The following is a 20,029-nucleotide window of genomic DNA, read 5'->3' as shown; positions in this document are numbered from 1 at the left end:
GTCCTTCCGCTGATTCATACCCACAGCGAAAGATCTTGCGGCATTTTGTTCATCCCCTGCTCCAAGCTCCGTCCTTGCACCCGTTGGGCGCCCGGCCGGATGCATCCCCCCGGCAAGCAGCACGGCAGTGAGCTGCACCGCCATGGAAAACTGCGGGATGCCAGCACGGCTCCCCGCGAAAGGAGAGTGATCCACACGGCCGGGAGAGGCCGAGACTGCTCCGAGCATCCTCGCCGCCGCGCCGAGCCGGCGGAGCGGGGCCGTGCCTTGGTTTCCCCGCGGCCGGGCGAGGGCGCGCGGGGTGGCCGGCCGGCCGGGGTGCCGCGGCGGCTCCCGGCGTCTGCCGGGCTTCCTGCTCGCACAGCTGCCTGCATCTCCCCACGGGAACGCGCGGCCGGCTGCATCCGGTTTCATTTTGCCAAGGCTTAACAGCCCTCGGGGGTTTCCTCCAAGGACCTCGTTAAGTCGAGCTGATAAAGCTTGGGGGGGGGGGACGGGGGACGGGATGGGCCGTACGCAGTAAATATCTGCAAAATCCAGGGACTCCACTGGCAGATTGACCCATCCCCAGGGGCACGGGAAGAAGCAGCTACACAACCAGGAATGGGGAAAGGCATCCCGGGAGCGCCGGCCCGCATGCCTCTGACCCTCCAGAGGCACGAGGCGACGGGAACGTTTCACCCGCGAGGGAGCTGCCGCCGCTGCGGGACCCTGGGCGAACGGCACCCGCGGAGCCCCGCACCGGCCGCTCCCAGCCCGCGTCCTCGCGTCCGAGCCGGCGGCTCAGGGAGAGGAAACCGGCTCCTAAAGCCGGAGCACCATTCGGGTTGGAAAGACTTGAACCGCGGCAGATTGGAGCCGGGGTCGCCCCGCTCCGTTTTGCAGGCACCAGGAGACCTTGAAACCGCGGGCGCGCCGCCAGCCTGGCCGCCACCGGAGACATGGGAAAAAGCCGGGGTCGGCTCCCGGCTCGCCCCACGGCCGGGCTCCGGCACCTGTTTACTACCGTACCTCGTGCTCGCGCGCGGCATTTATCGGAGGCGCGCACGCCACGCGGGCAGGAAACATCCTTCCCCTGCCCGTATCCTGCCGCTCCCGGGACGCCCTCGGCGCTCCTCCACCGCGGCGGCCTCCCGAAAGCACGGCCCGGCCGCAGCAGCGCCGCGCGGGTGCTAGAAGGGGAGCAAAAGTGACTGCATGCTTTTCTGGGGGTGGGGAGGGAAAATAAGAAAAATAATAATAACCCAAAAAAAAAAAGAAATCGCAGGGGCCGGGAGGAAGCGAGCGGGGAGATTTGGGCAGCGCCAGCGCGGCGGAGCTTGTTTGCAGACAGCGAGGATGATAAAAGTTCGCCCCGCCGGGAAGCCGGACCTCTATCTCCGCAGAGCCGCCGGGCTTCCTATTACGTCCGCAGAAGTTTCTAGACGAGGGGAGATTTTATCTGCCCCCGGACAGCCTCGCCGGGGCCCGGCTTCCCGGTGGAGCTGCGCAGGGCTGGGGCTGGGGCTGGGGCTGGGGCTGGGGCCCGGCCGGAGGCGCCGTGCCGCGGGGGCGAGCGCGAGCGCCCCAGCGCAACCCCCCGCGGGGGCCCCCGGGCGCCGCCGTCTATCAGCGCCGCCAGCCCGCGGATGACTCAGCACCCTCTGCCGCGCTCCCGCTTCCTCCCGGCTCCGCCGCCGGCTCCGCCGCCGGACACCCGGCCCCAGAGGCGCATCCGACCCGGGGGGGCAGCAGGCGGCACCCTCTCCCCCCGCCCCTTCCCAGTTCCCGCTGCCAGGTTCCCGCGCCGTCGCCCGCGGGAAACGCTGGCTCCCGCGGAGCCGCAGGTGCAAGCGGCGCGATGCCGGCGTCGGGAGAGGCCGCGAGCGGGTCGGCTCGTGCTTTTTCCAGCCAGCGTCCTGATGGGAAACACACTCCCTCCGCTTCCTCCTGCTTTAACGCCGCCCGGGCGCCCACCGCCGGGATGTCGCTCCACGCGAGGGCTCGGAGGCACGGGCTGCCTGGAGCAGCAGGGAGCGGAAGGAGTCTCCTGTCCCCCTCCGACCAGCCCGAGCGGCTCCCATTCGGCCCAGCCAGGAAGATTTTGGCACCGCGGTATTTTTACGCTCGTGTTTTTTTGATCTCGGAAATGAGAGTAATGCAGGAAGGGCCGGAATTCGACCCGCAATTGCTCCAGCCCAGTATTTCGTCTCAGCAAGCTGCCGTCTCCCACGAAGATCTTGTCCTAATCACTAGCAGCTCCAGCCAGGCTTAATCCCTGGAGCAGGACACGGACATCCCTTCCAAACCCGCCCGCTGGCGCTACTGCGACGGGAAGAGCCCCGGCCCCGCGCTGGTCCCTGGGCGCATCATCCCCCTCCGCGATGCCCAGACGCAGCAGGCGGCCGCGCTTGGGGCCAGAATTCCTTCCCAAAGCCCTTGCGCTCCACGCGCTCCTCCGAGGCGCTCCTCCGGGCTGTCCTGCAGCTCCGTGCGACGCCCGAGCGATCCTTGCAGCAGCTAATCGACTCCATCCGCACCAGACGGAGAGCCCCGGCTTCCCGCCGGCACAGCCGGGGCTTGCCGAGGTCCGGCGCTGTTCCTTCCTCCCACGGCGGGCCTGGAGCAGCGCTTCCCGCCCCCCCGCGCCGCTTTCCCAGGGAAGGGCTGGCCGCCGGCACGCTTTGATCCGGGCGGTGGCAACGGGCCTGGACTTGCGCAAGGATTAATCCCTGCAGCCCAGCTGCTTCCAGGCCTCCTGGGAGATTTAATTAAACACTTCCACCAGCGGCATTGCCCAAGCCGGCAAGCGGCGGCGAGGGGAACCCGAGGCAGCGGGAGAGACGGACTGGGCATGAGGGCTGTGTGCTCCTTCCTGGCTGCGAAACAGGATACAAGCAAACAACAAAAAACACTGAAAAGCAAAACAAAAATAAAAATAGAAAAATTAAAAAAAAATAAAAATCGGTAAATGCATATGTTATTTGAATTATTTGAATTGCACCCAGATGCGCTGGCAGCACGGAGCAGCACCTGCGCCCCGCACAGGGCTGTGTGGGACACGGGGCCTCGTGCCGGGCTGCGGGAAAAGGCCGCCCGCCGGCAACTCCCGCTGCAGACTGCGGGGAAAGCTGCTTTACGGCGCAAAGGCCGCGCTTCCTGCGCACGTTTTATCTGCGCAAACCCAGCCGCGCGCAGGCACACGCGAGCCCCGGTCCCGCGGGCCACGGAGCATGTGCGAGCCGAGCCCGGCAGCGCGCAGCGGGGCCAGCGCACAGCGATCCGAAAACGAAACCGGCCCCGGCCCCGCGCCGCTGCTGCTCACGCCAGGAAAGCGCGAGCCAGCAGCACACGTAGGAAATCCGATTTGCGCGCAGCCCCCTCGGCTCTCCCGGGAACGACTTCGCAAACCGGATAGAAAGCTGTGCGGCCCGTGGCATTTTTAGCCCGACAGCTAAATAAGGGACCCTTTAATAAGTGCGAAGCTATTAAAAAGTCGCCCTGTGAACTATTTTCAGGAGGGAGCAAAGCGAGCGGCTGGTGACACCCTCGCCTGCCCCGCAGCTCCCGGCTTCCCGAGTCCCAGAAATACAAAGTTCCCACAATCCCCCGAGCGGGAACATTGTTCCTTCCCAGGATGTCCTCCATGAAAAGAGCTATTCTGAGCGCGGCAGCAGCCTTTCTTGGCACGGCCCCGCAGCCCGCGCGCGACGCCGCTCCAAAAGGCCGCGTTACAATGAACGGCGCTTTTCAGCGCCCGAGTATCCGGGGTCGGGGCGCTCGGGAAGGGCAGGTTTTAGGGGCCAGCCCGCAGGGTGGGCGGCGCGGGCCGGCTCCCGGGAAGGACCCCGCAGCGGGGACAGGGGTGACACTGGCACGGCCCTGCCCTGAGCATCCGCCCGCATCCCGCTGTGCCGATCCTGCCAGCCGTGACGGCCCGGAGCGACCGGCTGGAGGTGGCCCAGACGGACGGGTACGATGGCAACCGTGGGGCCGTTTTGGGCTGAGCGTGTAAAACGCAGCCGCTTTGCAGCCCGGAGCAGGGCAGCAGGCTCTAGCCCAGGAGAAGTGGGAAATCGCCGCGGGCAAAACACCCCGATGTGCAGGAAAGGGGGGAAAAACATAACGAAGGAGCGCGCCCGGGAGCTGCGCTCGCCTCGCGCAGGGTTATTACCCGACACGTTTACAGCGCGGCCCCCGGCACCGGCGCCGCAGGGCAGCGCGGCCCATTTAAAGCGGTTCCAGCTCCGCGCCCTTAAAAAGCCCCGCGAAGTTTTATTGCTGCCTTTCAACACGCGTCCAGCGCATTATTCTCCATTCCTGCAGCCCGGCTTCGCCAGCAGTGAAATTGCTGCTGATTTACACTGGTGCAGCAGAATAAAAAAAAAGAAGAGGAAAAAAAGAAAGAAAGGAAAAAAAAAAAAAAAAAAAAGCCTGTGGATGCTGGCCAGGGCTTTTCCTATCTCGGAGCGGCCGCGATCCGGCGCCTGGCACAGCGCAGCATTACCGGAGCCACGGAGCGGCGCAGGCACGCTGCGCTGCACGGCGCTAATGACTTAATGAGAGGAAATGAGGGTTTATGTGGCCTCTAATAACCCCCCGGAAAGCAGCACCCAGCTATTCGCAGAGTCGCCGTAAGCCGGCCGAGCACGCTGGGGTTGCGCGCCAGCCCGACCCGACCCCGGCAGCGCAGCCGAAACTGCCCGGCGCTATCGACAGCGAAATCTGTCTTCTCCAAACTGAAGCTGCTCCCCCCCCCCCCCGGCGCAGGGCCGGCTCCGGCGCACACCTCCCTCATACTATGCTGCAAGCCGCCGTTATTCCACACGCGGGCCCCGCGCCAGCGGGCAGCCGGCCGGAGAGCCGGCTGCACCCAGCCCAGCGGTGCCCGGCACCCAGCCCCCTCCACGCGCCAGCTCTGCCCGGCACAGACCCGCACCCCGCATTGCCGATGCCCCGGCTGCACTGTGCACGCAACCGGTGCAGGGTCCAAGGGCGCATTCCCACGCCGGGCTGGGAAACGCAGCAGGGCCGGGAGCCCCTCGGCCCTGGATGAGCTCCTGGGCCAGGCGCCAGCCCCCCCACCAGCTCCTGCAGCACCCACCCGGCGGGGATTCTCCAGCGGCTCGTATAAGGTGGTCTTGCAGCACCGCTCCCTGCAACCCGGACGGCTTTTTCCATGTGAACTGAAGGCACCCAGCATGTCTGGAGAGTTTTCCTCCCTTTTCTTCTGCTAAAGCTGCTTGAATTGAACCAGCAGATTCAAAAGTGACAGTGGAGCAGGTCAGAGAGACCCCACACCACGTGCTCATATAAGTTCTATTTTCTTAGGAAATCAGGTTAAAAGTAGAGGGCTTCGGGGGGGCTGGTTTCTTTCTCCCATTCCTCCTTTCCAGCAGGATATATATACACCTCCCGTTTGCTGCCTGGCCCTATAAACGGCTCATCAAAAACTTGCTCTATTAGAGGCCAGAGCTGCCCTTAGGCGGCGGTTTTGCCCGCGTCGAGCTGCCCTGCAGACATGCGCAAACGCAGCCAGCGTTACACCTTTACGGCTGGGGAAATCCGCCCGCTCGGCTTCCCCGGCCACTTCACGGGTACCGACTATACCGGGGTGACCGTCCCGCACGGATCCCAGGCCGGACGCAAGCTCCGCGCTTGCTTATCCCGCAGGAGCCGACTGGGATGAGCCACTGCGTCCAGCCCGGCTCCTCCGAAGATGCTATTCCTGCAGCGCGAGCCTGGCTGCCGCGGGCAGCTCTGCTTGCTCCCGGATCGCCGCAGCGCCCATCACCGCGGTGTCTGGCGCAAGGCAGCACGACTCGCACCCGCCACACGGCGCTCTGCCGCCCGAGCACGGGGCAGCCCCTCGTGACGGGCTCTCCGGGCTGGGGCTGTTGCGTTGCACTAAATCCATCCCTGCTGTGTCTGCGCGGGAGAAGACAAGGTCTGGAGCGAGGCGGCGAGAGGGGGGCCCTCGGCTTTCCCCGCGGGTAACTCCGCGCGTGGCGGGGCGCAGCCAGGCACGGGGCATGTGGCAGGGCGCAGGGTGGCACCCGCCGGCTCTGCCGCCTCCCCGGCCCCCGGCTGGATGCAGCCCTTCCTCCTCGCCGAGCCGCAGCAGCGGCAGCGCCACTGACGGTACCGCAAAACCCTCCCAGCGCAAAGGTCCTGCACTTTCACTTTGTCTCAGTTGCTGGGATTTGTCCAAACGTCTTCACGCTATCAGGGTTGTTTCACAGGAGAGCACAGATCTTGCACGAAACGCGCAGCTGGTGGGGAGGAAACAGCGAGTTTCGCTCTCGTTAAACAAGACACAAGGCCCCCTCGAAAGCCGCGGCACTGGGAGACAAATCTCTCCGGAGCAATGCAGGACGCTGGCAGAACAGCCGCTCCGCTGGCTCCAGTGAAACGAAAAGGGTCTTTTCAGAGGCAGTAAATACATGAAGGCAAAAGCAGAAAAAGGAAGTATTTGGGGGAATACACAAGGACAAAGCCCTCCTTGAAAGGAGGGCAAGTTAAAAAGAAACCCGAGGCACCAATCTCTTCCCAAACAAGCCAGAGCAAAGCCTTCCAGCAATTTCACGGGCCTTTAAACTCCAATCCCAAAACCTGCCAGGACAGCCCAGCGGCACACAGGGACACACGGGAACAGGCATCCCAGCAGCGCCCATCCCAGCACCGGCCACCTCTTCCTCCAGCTGCTTTTAGTACCTTAGTGCAACAAGCCAAAAAGTCCCTGGGACACCAGCCCACAGCTCCGGCACATCTTGAATCAATTTGCAACTACAATATCGAAATCGCAGCTCGACAACTCTCCCCCGTTTCCTTGACAGTAAATCCCAGCCCGGGCAGCAATGACCGCGTTACTCCCACCGTCAGAGCCAGCAGGCTGGCTCCCTTCGCGGGTGACCCGGCCGCGCTCCCGCCCGTGCCAAGGGCTTGGCACGCCGGCCAGGAGGCTGCCGGGACGCTGACCGCCGGCACACCGGCCTCGTGCTTGGGGCCTCTCCGCCTGCCAAGACGGGCAGCGCCTTTGAGCCAGCAAAGTCCCCGGGGAGCAGAAAGCCAGAGAAGCCGCTTGGCAGGCTCCGACCGGCCTGCAGCTGGCACCTCCGCTTGGCGCTTGCAGCAGGCATGGGGGCGCAGGAGAAGGGGGGATGGGGCGAGCATGTGGGGCACAGCCCCATGGACAGGGTGACACCCCCCGACGGGGCTGCCCAAGCAGGTGAACATCTCCCCACTGCACCCTCCAAGAGGGCCCAATCCATGCCAGGGGCTGCAGGGGTCCGGGGCCAGCAGAGGAAGGGTGCAGGGCTGGCTCCATGCATCCAGCACCCCTGGATTGGGGGTCTCCAGAACAGGGGGTGCCAGGGGTGAACAGGCTCCCCAGGACCAGGGGAAGAGGGTACCCAGGGGCAATAGGGTCCCTGTCCCAAGGGGAAAGAGGGGTGCTGGGAGGAAGGGGGCCCCCAGGACAGGAGGTCCCCGATGTGACCTGGCTCACAGCACAGGGGGTGCCGGGGGAAGGGGGTGCCCAGGACGGCAGGTCCCCAAGGGGAAACAGGGTCCCCAGGGCAGCGGGTGCTGGGGGCAAGGGGGTTCCCACGATAGGGAGCCCCCGAGGGTGACCAGCACCCCCAGGACAGAGGGTGCCGGAGGAAGGAGGCCCCGGGACAAGAGAGGGGAGAGCGGTGCGAGAGGGGTCAGGGTCCCGGAGAGGGGACGGCGGCGCACGGCAGCCCCGGCGGGGAAGGAGGTGCCGGCGCGGCGCAGAGCGGCGGCTCCGGGCGGGGAGCAGAAGCGGCTGCCGCTGCCCGACGTCCCCGGCCGGACCCGCCGCCGCTTTCGCTTTGCAGCGCCGCCGCCTCCGCGGAGCCGGGCCGCTGCCCGGGACACCGGACCCGACCCGACCCGACCCCGCTGCGCGCCCGCGGTTACCTGCAGGAGAAGGCGCCCGTGCGCCGCTCGCCCATGGTGGTGCGCGGCGGAGCGCCGAGCCCGGGCGCGCCGAGCGACGCGACGCGACGCGACGGGACGGACGGCACAGACGGGGCGCACGGCTCGGCTCGGCTCGGCTCGGCTCAACTCAAGCAGGAAACCGGCGCAGGCGGCTCCGCATTTCCGCCGTGCGGAGCCGCGGCGGCGCGGGGCGCGGACCCCGGCCCCGGGCGGTTATGTAAAGCGGAGCGGCGCGGGCGAGGGCGGAGGCTGCGCGGGGGCGGAGCGGCCGCGCCGGGTTTGGGGCGGACGGGGGGGGGGGGGGGGGGGGAAGAGCAGCGCCGCCCCGTCGGCAGCTCCGCGGCCGCGCACCGCTCCGCTCCGCGGCCGCCCCTCCCCGCCGGCGCCGTTTATCTTATCGCCCGCGGAGGCAGCGGCATAAACACGCCCCGGCTGCGCGTTCGGCAGCGCTCGTTGCTTGCGTGTGTTTGCGCTGCGCTTGCCGCGCCGCGGGCAGCGCCGGGCACATCTGGGCGCGCCCAGCTGCAGCCCCCCCCACACCCCTCCCCAGGTCGGGTTTTGGTAGGGGGCAGCTCTGCCCGTCGGAAGTTGCCCCGGGCGGGTTGGGAGGTAGCGTTGATGTGGGGGGGGGGGGCAGCGCTGTTTGGGGTGTTTCCTGCAGCCCCGCGCTGTTTTTAGGAGGGGAGTTTGCAGGAAAACGGGAGCTTTGTTCCTTCCTGGCCGTGTCCCCCCTGCGGCTCCACGGGCCGGGACACAAGGGAGCCTCTGTGGTGCCGTCAGCAGGGCTGCGGAGCCGCTCGTGACCTGTCGCCAGCCTGAGTCCTCGCCGTAGCCTCTACCTTTAGGTCAAGGAAATCATCTTACTGCAAAAGGCAGCCGCAGCGGCATTGCCCGCACCCCCAGGGGACCCGTTCCTGGAGCGCCGCGCCTGTGGCTGTTCCTCATCGCGGGTTAGGGCTTCAACCGCGAAATACAGAGCCGGCTCATGCCGACACGGCCCTGCTGGCCCTGGCGATGGACCTCTGGGCTCCCACGCGCCAGGGAGGGAGCCCGGCTCTGAGGACTGGCCCCACGCCGGGGCAGGTGCCGCGGGCCATGCTCGGCCGGACTGCTGCCAGCCCTGGGAACAGGGCCAGTGTGGCGGGACCGCAGCCACCTGCTCCACCAAGCCATGGGAAATGCGAGGACGACAAACTTTCACTGCACCTTTTTCCAGGAAAGGGATGGTCTGCGGTCTGTACCGTCATGTCCGGACCATTGAAATCTCGCAGCTTCGCCAGGTGTCCCGAGAGCACCTCCAGGGCCACCTCACACGACCAAGGACCTGCAGCACCGGGACGGAGGGGCTCGCCTTTCCCTGGAGACCTCCTTGTGGTGCCCAGCCGGCACCCAGCACCAAGAGCATCCTGTCTCCCATAAACGCGGTCCCCGCTGAACACCTCGAAGCCCCCAGGCCCTTGCGAGCCGCAGGCTGCAGCCCCGGGCGCAGCCGCCACCAGCCTCTCCTCGTGCCGGGGGTGTCCTCAGCGGCCCATGGGGCTTTCGCGGGCTCCTGCACCCGGGTTTCACCTTTGAGCGGTGGCAGGTAACTAGGTGCTGCTCAGCACCGGGAGCGCGAGAGCCCTCCGCCGAGCAGCTCTGCCCCCGGGGGCTGGCAGGACAAACCGGGGAAACCCATGGACCTGGCCAGGTGGGATTTTATGGGCATCGTTCGATGGATTGACCTGTGGGCGTCAGGAATGCAAAGACCGGGGGTTTCGCTTTTGGAAAGCGGGCTGAAGCACGTCGAGGCATTTATAGATGGGCAGCTGCGTGCTGAAAGTCTGTCGCCGCACGGTCCCGTGGCCACAGCAGTGTGCTTTCCGCATCCTCCGCGGTGCCTTGAAACGCCCCCCCCGCCGGTGCCTCTTGTCGTCCATGCCGGATCCATCTCCTTTTCACAGGGAAAAGACTGAAACTGAAACGCGGCGCCGTGCCAGCATCGGTCACGAGGCTGCTCGTGCTCTGCCCCTGCCTCGGCCTCCGGCTCGTCCCCGGGCTGCAGCCTGACAGCCCTGTCCGTGGTCAGCCCAGCTGCCGCTCCGAGGAGACACTTCCCGGCAGGGCTTGTAACCCCGGGCTCTGCCTGCTCCGGGGAGCCCGGGACACCCTGCAGCCAACCAGCCCTCCTAAAACCCCCAACAGAAGTGACTGGGAGCTGCTGTTTTGAAGGAGTTTTACCTAAAAAGCTGCTTTTCAAAATTCCTCCTTTCGTTTCTTCATACGGAATTGGACTTTCTGGCTTTTTTCCTGAACACAAAGCAGCAATAAGGGGCGTCCTTGTGCCTGCCCCTCTCCCAGCGACGGCCGCCCCGAGGCCAGGGCTGTCGCCGTTTCCTTTACGTCCTTCCTACTTTTCAGAAGCGCCCTCTTGGTGTCCTTAGCCACCGTGGCCTGAGATTTCCCCTTTCGCTTTGCTTCCTGTATTGATTTTCTACGGTTCCTAGCTACCAATTCAGCACCAACAACTTCTGCTTTCCCCGTCTGTTTGGGCAGGGCGCCGCGGCCGGCCGGGCAGGCACACGTGCGGTGGCTGCTGCTCCCTCCCGCTCGGTCCAGCCTGAGCTTCCAACCTTTGCAGCTTGCTTATCCTGCCCAACAGTCTTCAGCCGCTTCTCACCATCCTGCACGCTTTCCTGGTTAAACTCCTTTGCTTTGGCCCGGAAACGGCTCGGAAATGCCACGTGTGCATTTGCCGGCGAGGGATGGGGTGGCATCCCGGTGACTCCGGCCGCTCTGGCTTGAGCTCGGTCTCCCGATGGGGTCCGGGGCTGAGGGCTGGAAACGGGCAGCTGCGAGGGTCCGTGCCGAGCACGCGATCCCCCAAACCTCGGCACAGCTTCGCTCGTGGCCTCGGCCGGCAGGCTGGGAGGCAGGCGGGGGGCCGTGGGCACGGTGCCCCCCCAAGAGCTGCAGGGGCAGGAGCCGGCTCTGCCCGCACCATCGCTGGGCTCCAGCTGCCATCTCCTGGGCACCGGCAACACTGCACGGCCCGGCGAGGCCTGCCCGCCGCCCGGGCACGTCTCCGAGCGCCGCTTTGCCGGGGTCCCCCAGGCCGGGTGACAAATCCGCACCCGCTCCCGCATCTGCCAAGACAAGCGGGGCAAGCAGGGGCAGCCCCGCTTTGGTCCGGAGCACCCCAAAACGCGTCGCTAGGGTCTCCGTGCCGGGATCGCTGTGCCAGCCCCATGCTGGGGTTTCATAAAAACTCCTTTGCAAGGTGGCAACCTCAGCGCACGACTTCTGGGCTCTCCTTCGGACTCCCGGGCAGCGTGAGCCGCCGGCACGGCGGGGATCTGCCTCGGCCCCGGCCAGCCCTCCTGCACCCCTTCTTCCCCACGTCCTGGGATGTGGATGCTCGGCCCCGGCAGCCCACCGGGCTTTTGCACCGACAGCTCGCGACGAACGCAGCGCGGGGCGGCCAGCGGCCTCTCGGCTGGCGACACCTCCCCAAAACGGGCGGCTTTCGGCCGGCGGCGTGCCGGTCGGGCACCGCTGAGCGAACTCTTCCCATGACTAAGAGCTCCCCTTGCTCACCTCGCTGAGTGGTCGAGCGCCGGCCGCTGTGTAATCGCGCCACTAAGTCACCCGTCATCCGGGAAAAGCAGGAAGCGGAGGCCGAGGGCAGCCCAGGAGCGTTCGAGAGGGCGTCCGACGGCCCCTCTCCTCCTCTTGGGCCCTTGTCCTCTCCCGTTTCCCTGCCTGCCAGGTGGTCGTTTATCCAGCTCCCCCGCAAGGCCGGTGCTTGCCTAGGGAAACTGAGGCACGGGGGGGGGGGGGGCAGTGCAACCCCGCAGGATGGGCCAGGCTGAGCTGCAGACGTGCCCCGAGCAGGGCTGGGACCCTGGTCCCGGTGCTGCCCGTGGCCTCCGAGCAGCCACCCAGGCAACCTCCGGCCCTTTGGACCCGTGGGAAAAAGCAGGGGCGAGCCCAGCCCAGCCTCCCAGCGCAGCCAAGGATCCAAAACTGGTCCCCTGCCACCAGTGGGTTGAGTTCACCTTGACCTCAAAGTGCGCCAGCCCCTCAGGGACCATTTGGGCAGCGTGTCCGAGTCCGGCGCAGCAGGAGAGCCTTGGCAGAGCAAAATTTGGCCCACGCTGTCGTTGTGTCCACGGACCGGACAGAAAGCCCTGCATGGAGGCACGCGGGAATGTGGGCTGCTCTGCTGGGCCGGTCAGTCCCCCACGGAGGGCAGAGCCCAGCGGGGGCCGGAGGGGATGGGTGCATCCGGGCCTCTCCGGTGGGAGGACGCCATGGGAGCAGGTAGGGAGAACAACCCCAGGCTGCTCAGAAGAGGAAGTTTTGGAGTCTGTGCAACAGCACGCGACTATCCCAAGGGAGTGACAACGGGAAGCAAAAGGTGCGGGGAATTTCGTTAGAGGTTTCTGCGGAATCGGAGCAATTTTCCGAAGCAGCCTCCAAATGGCTCGCAGGGAAGTGGCGGGGTCGCTGTGGCCGATCAGGCTGCGGCAGTGGTGCAGGAACGGCCTTTGCTCGAGCAGCTGACTGGGCTGCAAAAAGCAGCCAGGCTTTGAGTCCTGTCCAAGAAACTCTGAGCCCAGGAGCACATCCACTTTTTTTTCAGTTATCACAGCTGGTCTAATAAAAGATATTGCTTCTCCCTCCAGTCCTTGCTTCTCCTAACCTAATCGGGCTAAAGGGCGCCTCTCAGCAAAGCTGGAAAGATAAGCAGCGCGCGGAGAAACCTGGAGACCTCACACCAACAGCCTTGAACAGAGCAGCTCTGTTCAGGGGGGAAGATAAAGCACAGACGGTTTTGGTGTTGTTTTAAATCCCTTTTTATAGTCCGAAAGAGAAAGTCTGCAGGTGATAAGGAAACCCATCGGTGCACCGAAAACCGCTGCCGCGAGCAGAGATTGCAAAGCCCCGGAGCAGAGCGTGCAGGGAGGCGGCGGGGTGTCCACTGCCGGGAGAGGGCGAAGACGCGGGTTTGTCGGCAGCGCGTCAGCGGGGCCGAGCCGGCCCTCGGGCAGGGGGTGGCCAAAGCAGAGCTTCTCCATCGGTGGCCCACAGACCACGGCGCAGGTGGCCTCCGACATGATTGCAAACACTTTGTGCTGTCAAAACACACGCACTGCCACGCGGATGAGCAGGGGAGCGAAGAAAGGGAGGAGCGATGAGGACAGCCAGTACTTGAAGCAGACCCTAGTGGTTATGGGGACACCACGAGAAGGGTGGCAGCGCTGCTGAACATGGTCCTCGGCCTGGAGACGCTTTCACTCTGGAAGGGAGCAGAAGTCAACCACGAGGTTTCCTCCAGCAGGCTCCTTCGTGGGTGCCCCATTACATGTGTCCTGCCAACAGATAGCGAGGACAGCACGGGGCAGCCGGCGCTGGCACAGGCACAGCAGAGTCACCCCTGGCCTGGATGGGGCAAGCGCTGGACGGATGGACGCCTGCCAGAGAGCACATCAGCGGCTCGAGGGCCGCGTGGGCTTCTGTGGTCAGGAAGGTCACCGCACGCTGCCCGCGCGATTGCACAACGCCCTGGCAGCTGGGGAGCCTGCATCATGCCACCTAACAGATCGTCACCCACCGCTTTTCAGGCAGTGACTTCTTGCACCGGAGTTGTCATCGCCTCCGCGCGGGCGCCTCCGCAAGCCCTCGGCTCGTCCTTTTCCTCTGCATTAACGCAGCGCCCCCTCTCCACCCGCCTTGTCCCAGGCTCTCTCAAGGACGTGGCTTTGCACACGTTAAGAGTGGAGAGGTCTTGCTCGTCGTCGCGCTGCCGCCTGCATCAGCGCAGCCTGGACCCCAGGTGATGCAGACCTCACCTGCGGAAACTGGGCTTCTACTGCCCGTCCTGTCCATCGGCCTCCCCGCTGGCCCCCTTCCCAGCCTCTCCCAGTGCCCCAGCCGATGATGCTCCTGTCCACACGCTCCTTGCCCCCAAAACGCGCTGCAAAAGCTCAGCGTTAGGGAGCCGGTTTCCCCGCTAGGCTCCCGGGTTTCCCACCCGCACGAAGCAAGGCTTTCCGGAGCTCGCAGAGCCCCCACATCCGTGCTTTCATCAGGGCTGTTTGCAGCTCGCTATTCCTGCCGGGGTGACTAACACGCCGCGGACTGTTGTTCCCCGTCACCCCGTGGGAGGCACTGGGCGGTCTGTCCGCGGACGCTGGGTGTGCGCAACCCTTTTTCCGTGCCATGGGCAGCGGCAGAAGCGCCGGGCTCAGCAGCAGCAGCAGCAGCAGCAGCAGACGCGCACGCGGGGCAGAGCTCCGGAGGCTGCGACGGGCCGGCTCCTCGGGTGAGCGAAGCCGCCCCGAGACGAGCGACCAGCGCCGGGGCCCGGCGTGCGGCGCGGGACGGGGTCACGCCGCGGCGGAGCAGTTGGGCCAGGACGGTCCCGGGAGGGGGCCGAGCCCCCCCCCCCCCCCAGCCCCGCTCTACCCCGCCGGGGCAAGAAGCGGCTCCCGGGCACGTCGCAGGGCCGGATGCGGGGCGAAAGGCGCCGCGGTTCGGCCTCGCCCGCTGCCGGCGCCGCGGAGCCCCCGGCGCGGGGGAGCGCGGGGAGCCGCCGCCGCCGCGGGCCGCGGTGAGGGGCGGTGCGGGAGGAGCCAGGGCGAAGCGGCGCCCCGCCCGCGGGGCCGGGCCGAGCCGAGCCGAGCCGGGGACAAAAGGTGGCGGGGCCGGAGCGGCGGGGCCGGGGCCGGGGCCGATCGGGGTCGGGGTCGGGGTCGGAGCCGCATCGGGGCCGGAGCGGAGCGGGGCCGCCCGGTGCCCGGGGCTCAAGGTGAGGCCGCGGCGGGGCTCGGCCGGCGGCCGCGGGAGCTGCCCGGTGCCGCTGCCGGTGCCGATCCCGATCCCGATCCCGGGCGGGCAGCAGCGGCGCCGCGTTGCTCCCGGGCGGACATCGGGGACCCCCACGCCGCGCCCCGGGGAGCAAGCGGCCTCCCGCTGCCCCCCTGCGCTGGGAGCCCCAAAGCCCCCCCCCCCCCCCCCCCCCCGTGTGTCAGCTCCTCTAATGCTGCGGTGTGGCTTAATAGGAAAATAATACTCCTCGCCCGTCTGTCCCGTGTCCCCCCCGAAGGAGGCTGACTCGTTAAAGCTGCAGGCGTTTCGGGACGGAGCTGCGCCGGAGCGGGTGGCTGCAGCCAGGACACCCGGGCACCAGGCCCGCTCCGGCCCCGCTCCCAAGCAGACGCCCGGCAAGTGGACGCGCGACCCACCGCTGCCATGGCCAGCGTGACCACCCCAGCGGCACCGGCACCTACAAGGCACCGCTGATGCTTGCGCCACTGGAGACCGGAGCTAGAGCCGGAGGCTGCGCCCAGGTAGGCGGAAAGCCCCGTGCGGAGAGGCCGGGGACGCGGAGGTGGCGGTGGGCTCATCCGTCACCGCTGCGCGGGGATGGGGACGGAGGCGGTCTTGCCCAGGTGACATGGACCCGTGGCACCGGCGGCCGCTCTCCCGCGTTGCTGCCGGAGAGAGCGGGCGGATCTGCGGTGCGGGCCGTAAACCCTCCCCGTGGCGCAGGGCAAACAGGGCGCTGCCGGGAAAGGTCACCTGGGTTGAGCCGGTGACGTGCGGCGCCTGCCGAGCCGTGTCCGGGGCTCTCCCGCGGGAAAACGCCCTGCAGCGGAGAAACCCCCTCCCCGGGGAGCCCCCCGGCGGGGCAGCGAGCGAAGGGCTGCTTTTTCCCACGCCGGGGCTCCGTCGCAGGGAGCGGGAGGCTCCCTGGCACCTCTCGCCTCTGCCCGCAGGGCGCGGAGCCATGAAGCTGAACGAGCGGAGCCTGGCGTTTTACGCCACCTGCGACTCGCCCGCCGACAACGCCGGCTTCCTCTACAAGCGGGGCGAGCGGCACACGGCCTACCACCGCCGCTGGTTCGTGCTGAAGGGCAACATGCTCTTCTACTTCGAGGAGCGGGAGAGCCGCGAGCCGGTGGGCGTCATCGTGCTGGAGGGCTGCACCGTGGAGCTCTGCGACTCGGGCGAGGAGTTCGCCTTCGCCATCCGCTTCGGCGGCGCCAAGTCCCGCACCTACGTGCTGGCCGCCGAGAGCCAGGCGGCCATGGAGGCGTGGGTGAAGTCGCTGTCGCGGGCCAGCTTCGACTACATGCGCCTGGTGGTGCGCGAGCTGGAGAAGCAGCTGGTGGAGATGCAGCGGGGCCCAGCCGGCGGTCGGAGCGCCAAGCCGGCGGCGCCGGAGCGGTCGCCGGAGCGGCGGCCGGCTCTGCCCGGCGCCCTGCCGAAGGAGAACGGCTGCGCGGTGTGGAACAACGCGCAGGGCACGGACCCGCCGCCCCGCGCTGCCGCCCCGCGCCGGGCTAGCGGCTGCGACGCCGAGGCCAGCCCCAGGCCGCCGCCGGTGCCGCCGAGGCGGCGGGCGTCCAGCGGCGACCCAGCGGTGGTGGCGGAGAGCCCCGGGGGGACGTCCGCCTTCTCCCGGCTGCATGAGCGCTACGGCAGGGAGGTGGCCCGGCTGCGGCGGGAATGGCTGGAGAGGCGGCAGGGCCAGCAGCCCTGAGGGGTGGCCGGGCCCTGGGAGCCGCGTCCCCCCCTTCCCGTCCCTCCATGGACTGTGGCGGGGAAGGAGGGGGATCGTCCGCAGCGCTGCCTCAGCCTCCTCCTCTTCCTCACCCTGGATCCGCAGCCTGGCCTCCCCGACGTCTGCCGGGAGCGCCGAGGGCAGGGATGCACGGATGTGCCCGCCGTTCCCGGTTCAGGGGCCGGCCCCGCCAAGCAGAAGAGCAGCCGGATCCTGGGAGCTCTCGCAGCAGCTGCATCCTTCGGGAGCGGTGCGCTCGGCCCGCACCTCCGTGCCGGGCAAGGAAGCGGCAAGCGCAGGTTTTGCATCCGTCTTGACCCAAACCTGCAAGTCCTTAAGCCCAGCATGGCCGGTTGCTCTTCCCCTTGCTCCGAGGCCGAGCGCGCCCGCCCCGGCCCCGGGGGCGTTTTGGTGCTCTTGCAGGGGGATTATGCAATGATTTGGGGGGGGGGGGGCAGGTGTTGACCGGGGGCGTTTTGCGGCGGGGAGGCCGGTGGTGACGCGTCCCTGCCAGCGAGACGCGCTCGGGGCTTGGAGCCGAGCCGAGGGCTGAGCGTGCCGCTCCGGGTGGGATCGCTCTGCTCCGGCCGGATGTGGTTTGAAAATGAAAATATCTGCGAGCGCAGCCCTTCCTCAGCGACAGCGCGGCCCCGGCGTGCGGCGGCCCCTCGGGGAGCTGCGGCCGCCCCGGGGCCGGCGCCGGCACCGCCGACGGCTGCACGGAGCGGCCCCGAGTGCGCGGCGGCCCGGGGAGGCGCGGGAGCGGCCGTGGGCTCTTGGCAAAGCCGCGGGCCGGCTCCCGGCGGAGTCTCCCATATGGGGAAGTGTCGCTCGCGGCCACCAAGAGGAACCTGTGCGTCAGCGCCGGGGTGATGGATGATTCACGCGCGGCACCGAAGCGTCGCTCGAGTCACGTTTGGCTGCATGGGGGGGGTCTAATGCAGCTGCTTCTCTTTTATTTCACCAACCGTCTTTATCAGCGTTAAAACTGCCGATAAAAAGAACAGATATGGGTTAACACCCTTCTAGTCCATGGGGTCGAACTGGCAACTGTGGCGTTTAAGTTATCTGTATATATATATATATATATAATTTTATTGGCACGACCTTTCATTTCGCTTTGAGCGCCGGCTCGTCCGTGCCGTGTTTCCCTCCCCCGGCAGGCGCCGCCCGGCGTTGCACGCTCCCCGCTCGCATGTGGCCAGGCTTTGCTAAGAAGTCGCTTAATTCCGGCCGGGCCGGGCCCGCTGCCCGGTTTCGGGGGGAAGCGGCGTCACCGCTCGCCTGGCGGGCGGCCCCGTCCCCAGCCCAACGGCTCGGGCGCGCGTTGCCTTCTCGGAGCGGGCGCGAGCCCTGGCTGAAATAAAGGTCGTTTCAGAAATTCCCGCGTGGCCCCGCTTCTCCTTTGTGCCGTTAAGCCCCGGGGTGGGAAGCGCAGATGTAAATTATTATTATTTTTTTTAGTTTTAATTCCCTCTCCCGCGCCGGCAGGGCTGGGCAGGGACCTTGTTCGGTGCTCGCAGCTGGCCGGGAAAAAAGCCGACCGGAGGAAGAGCCGGGAGAGGCTGCTCCAGGGTGCAGATTCCCACCACGGGAATGGGGCACCGCCGGCGCAGGCAGGGGAGCGGGGGCCGGTTCCCGCGCTGTTCCCACACACGCGCGTCCCGCTGGCGCCTGCCAGCTTGGGCGCCAGTGCCATCAGATGGGAGACAGATTGTCTGCAAACACGCCGCAGGGTTTTTCTATTTATTTTTATTTTTTGCCGCAATAATCCCAGCCCTCGCAGTCAAATGTTGTCGTTAGCTCGTGCCTTCACTCAGCACTGTGCAAACCGCCTCGGAGCGAGGGCTGCCATCCCGCTCCGGAGCTGTCGGGGCGCAGGAACAGCCCTCCCCGACGCCGGTTTGGAGGTCGCTGTGCCCGTGGCCGGTGGGAGAAGACGCACGACCGCGTCGCGGCTCCAGCTCCGTGCTAACGCGAGGCCTCGCAGCGGGATGGCGGCGGGGGGGGGTGGGGGGGTGGAAGTCCTCCTGGGGAAACTGAGGCACAAAGGGAGCTGGGACCCGGTGCCGCGCGGGGTGACGGTGCTCCCGCAGCGGGCAGACGGCTGCCTGCAAAGCAGGGTCGCGGTTTCCACAGCAGCCAGCCGCGCTGCTCCAGACATTCCCAAAAAGTGGTGAAAAATAAATCCTTCCCAACGCGTTAGCTGACAAACAGGCCTAAACAGCTACGCAGCAGATGGGGTTATTCATGCCCCAGACGCGGACGCCCCCAGGAACCGCCACGGAGCCGCCCGGCTAATGCCCCGCTCCGACGCTCGGCGCTCCGGGGCCGAGGAAAAGCCGAGCCCCCCCCCGGGACCGGCACACTCAGGGCAGGGGATGAAACCCAGCACCGTGACGCCAAGTGGTTTTCCCTGGGATTTCTGGCTGGCACTGCAGCGCTCCAGGGCACTGGGGATGCCAGGGCAGCCAGAAAGGCAGGGATGCGGCCGGGACGTCAGGCCGGGAACCGCGGTTTGGGGGGGGGGGGGGGGGGGGCGAACGCAGGTCCGGCGACCGGCGAGCGCCGCCAAACAAAACACAGCCCGACAGCACGCTGTTATCCAACGTCTGTATTTAGTGGCTCTTTACAGAACTTGTTCCTTCCAAAATTTTTTAACAAAGTTCATCGATCTCATAGAAACTTTTGCAGTACAGTGCGTGAGCCTAACGAAACGGGAGCGCCATGTCCCGCTAGCTTTCAGTACAACAGGATTTCCGTGCTCGAGACTGGCCTAAGTGCTTCGTCGGATCCCGTTCCACTAAAGCTAAAACTAGCACACTAAGGAGAACAGCAGTCGCTGGTCGTGCCTCGACCTTCTGCAGCGCGGTGGCGTCGGAGCAGGGAAAAGAGTCGCCTCGGACAAGCTGGCGCTTGATCGGACGGGGCTGGGGCTCCGCAGCGCGCCGGGGGAGATCCTCGCCTTTGCAGAGCCAAACGGGTTTGCTTTTAAAATCGGTCGTTAACTACCCCCAAAATATAAAAATACCTTCTATTCTGATAAAAATGTATACAGTGGAAAACTCTTCAATGCATAGCCTGGGAGCCCGGCCGACGCGTTGTCCCCTCGCGTGGCTTGCGGTCGCGGCGCGGGCGCCCGCCGGGGCGCACTGCGTTTCAGCGCTTGCAAAAATGCATCAAGGAAATCGGCAAACGGAAAACGGGGCGGAACAGCCCGACACAACTCACGTCCCCGTTCGTCTCTGAAAGGCGGGTCGGATCGCGGGACGGCAGCTCCCCGGCACGCGGGCGCTGTGAGAGCCGCTGCCCGGAGGCGGATCCGAGCCGCGAGGATGCTCCTCCTGCCTTGGCGCTCTTCCCACCTGCCCTAAGCCGAGGGACCAAAAAAAAAAGTGCTTCAGCCTCAAAAGCCGGATCCGACGCGAGGAGAAACCACGGCGGGAAGCGGCTCCCGCCCAGGCGGACTCGCTCGAGCCCCGGGGAAGGTGGCGTTTTATATTTTTTGAGTGCTTGTCCCCAAGCACTGGTGCTCGA

At 66.6% G+C, this 20,029-nt stretch overlaps 2 protein-coding genes across 2 annotated transcripts in view; one reads left to right on the top strand and one right to left on the bottom strand.

Annotated features, from left to right (window-relative positions):
* The window catches only part of SH2B3 (SH2B adaptor protein 3), a 29,427-nt gene extending 21,300 nt beyond the window's left edge, over positions 1-8,127 (bottom strand). Inside the window, exon 1 of the mRNA XM_067307035.1 lies at positions 7,921-8,127. The gene's annotated coding sequence lies outside the window, so the exon portion shown is untranslated. The remainder of the gene's footprint in view (positions 1-7,920) is intronic.
* A 6,818-nt stretch (positions 8,128-14,945) lies between these two features.
* On the top strand, positions 14,946-16,681 carry PHETA1 (PH domain containing endocytic trafficking adaptor 1). Its single transcript, XM_067306999.1, has 2 exons — positions 14,946-15,275; positions 15,705-16,681. Exon 2 carries the CDS (start codon positions 15,716-15,718, stop codon positions 16,469-16,471), a length of 756 nt encoding a protein of 251 aa, XP_067163100.1. The 5' UTR covers positions 14,946-15,275; positions 15,705-15,715; the 3' UTR covers positions 16,472-16,681.
* The last annotated feature ends 3,348 nt before the right edge of the window (positions 16,682-20,029 follow it).

The sequence above is a fragment of the Apteryx mantelli genome, chromosome 17 (assembly GCF_036417845.1).
Source record: "Apteryx mantelli isolate bAptMan1 chromosome 17, bAptMan1.hap1, whole genome shotgun sequence".
NCBI classification, from domain to species: domain Eukaryota; kingdom Metazoa; phylum Chordata; class Aves; order Apterygiformes; family Apterygidae; genus Apteryx; species Apteryx mantelli.
Note: the sequence above shows the minus strand (reverse complement) of the source record. Positions and strands in the feature narration are given on the sequence as shown.

Bases quoted from the DNA above. Each gene is read 5' to 3' on its own strand.
- PHETA1 (XM_067306999.1), top strand. From the start codon at position 15,716: ATGAAGCTGAACGAGCGGAGCCTGGCGTTTTACGCCACCTGCGACTCG.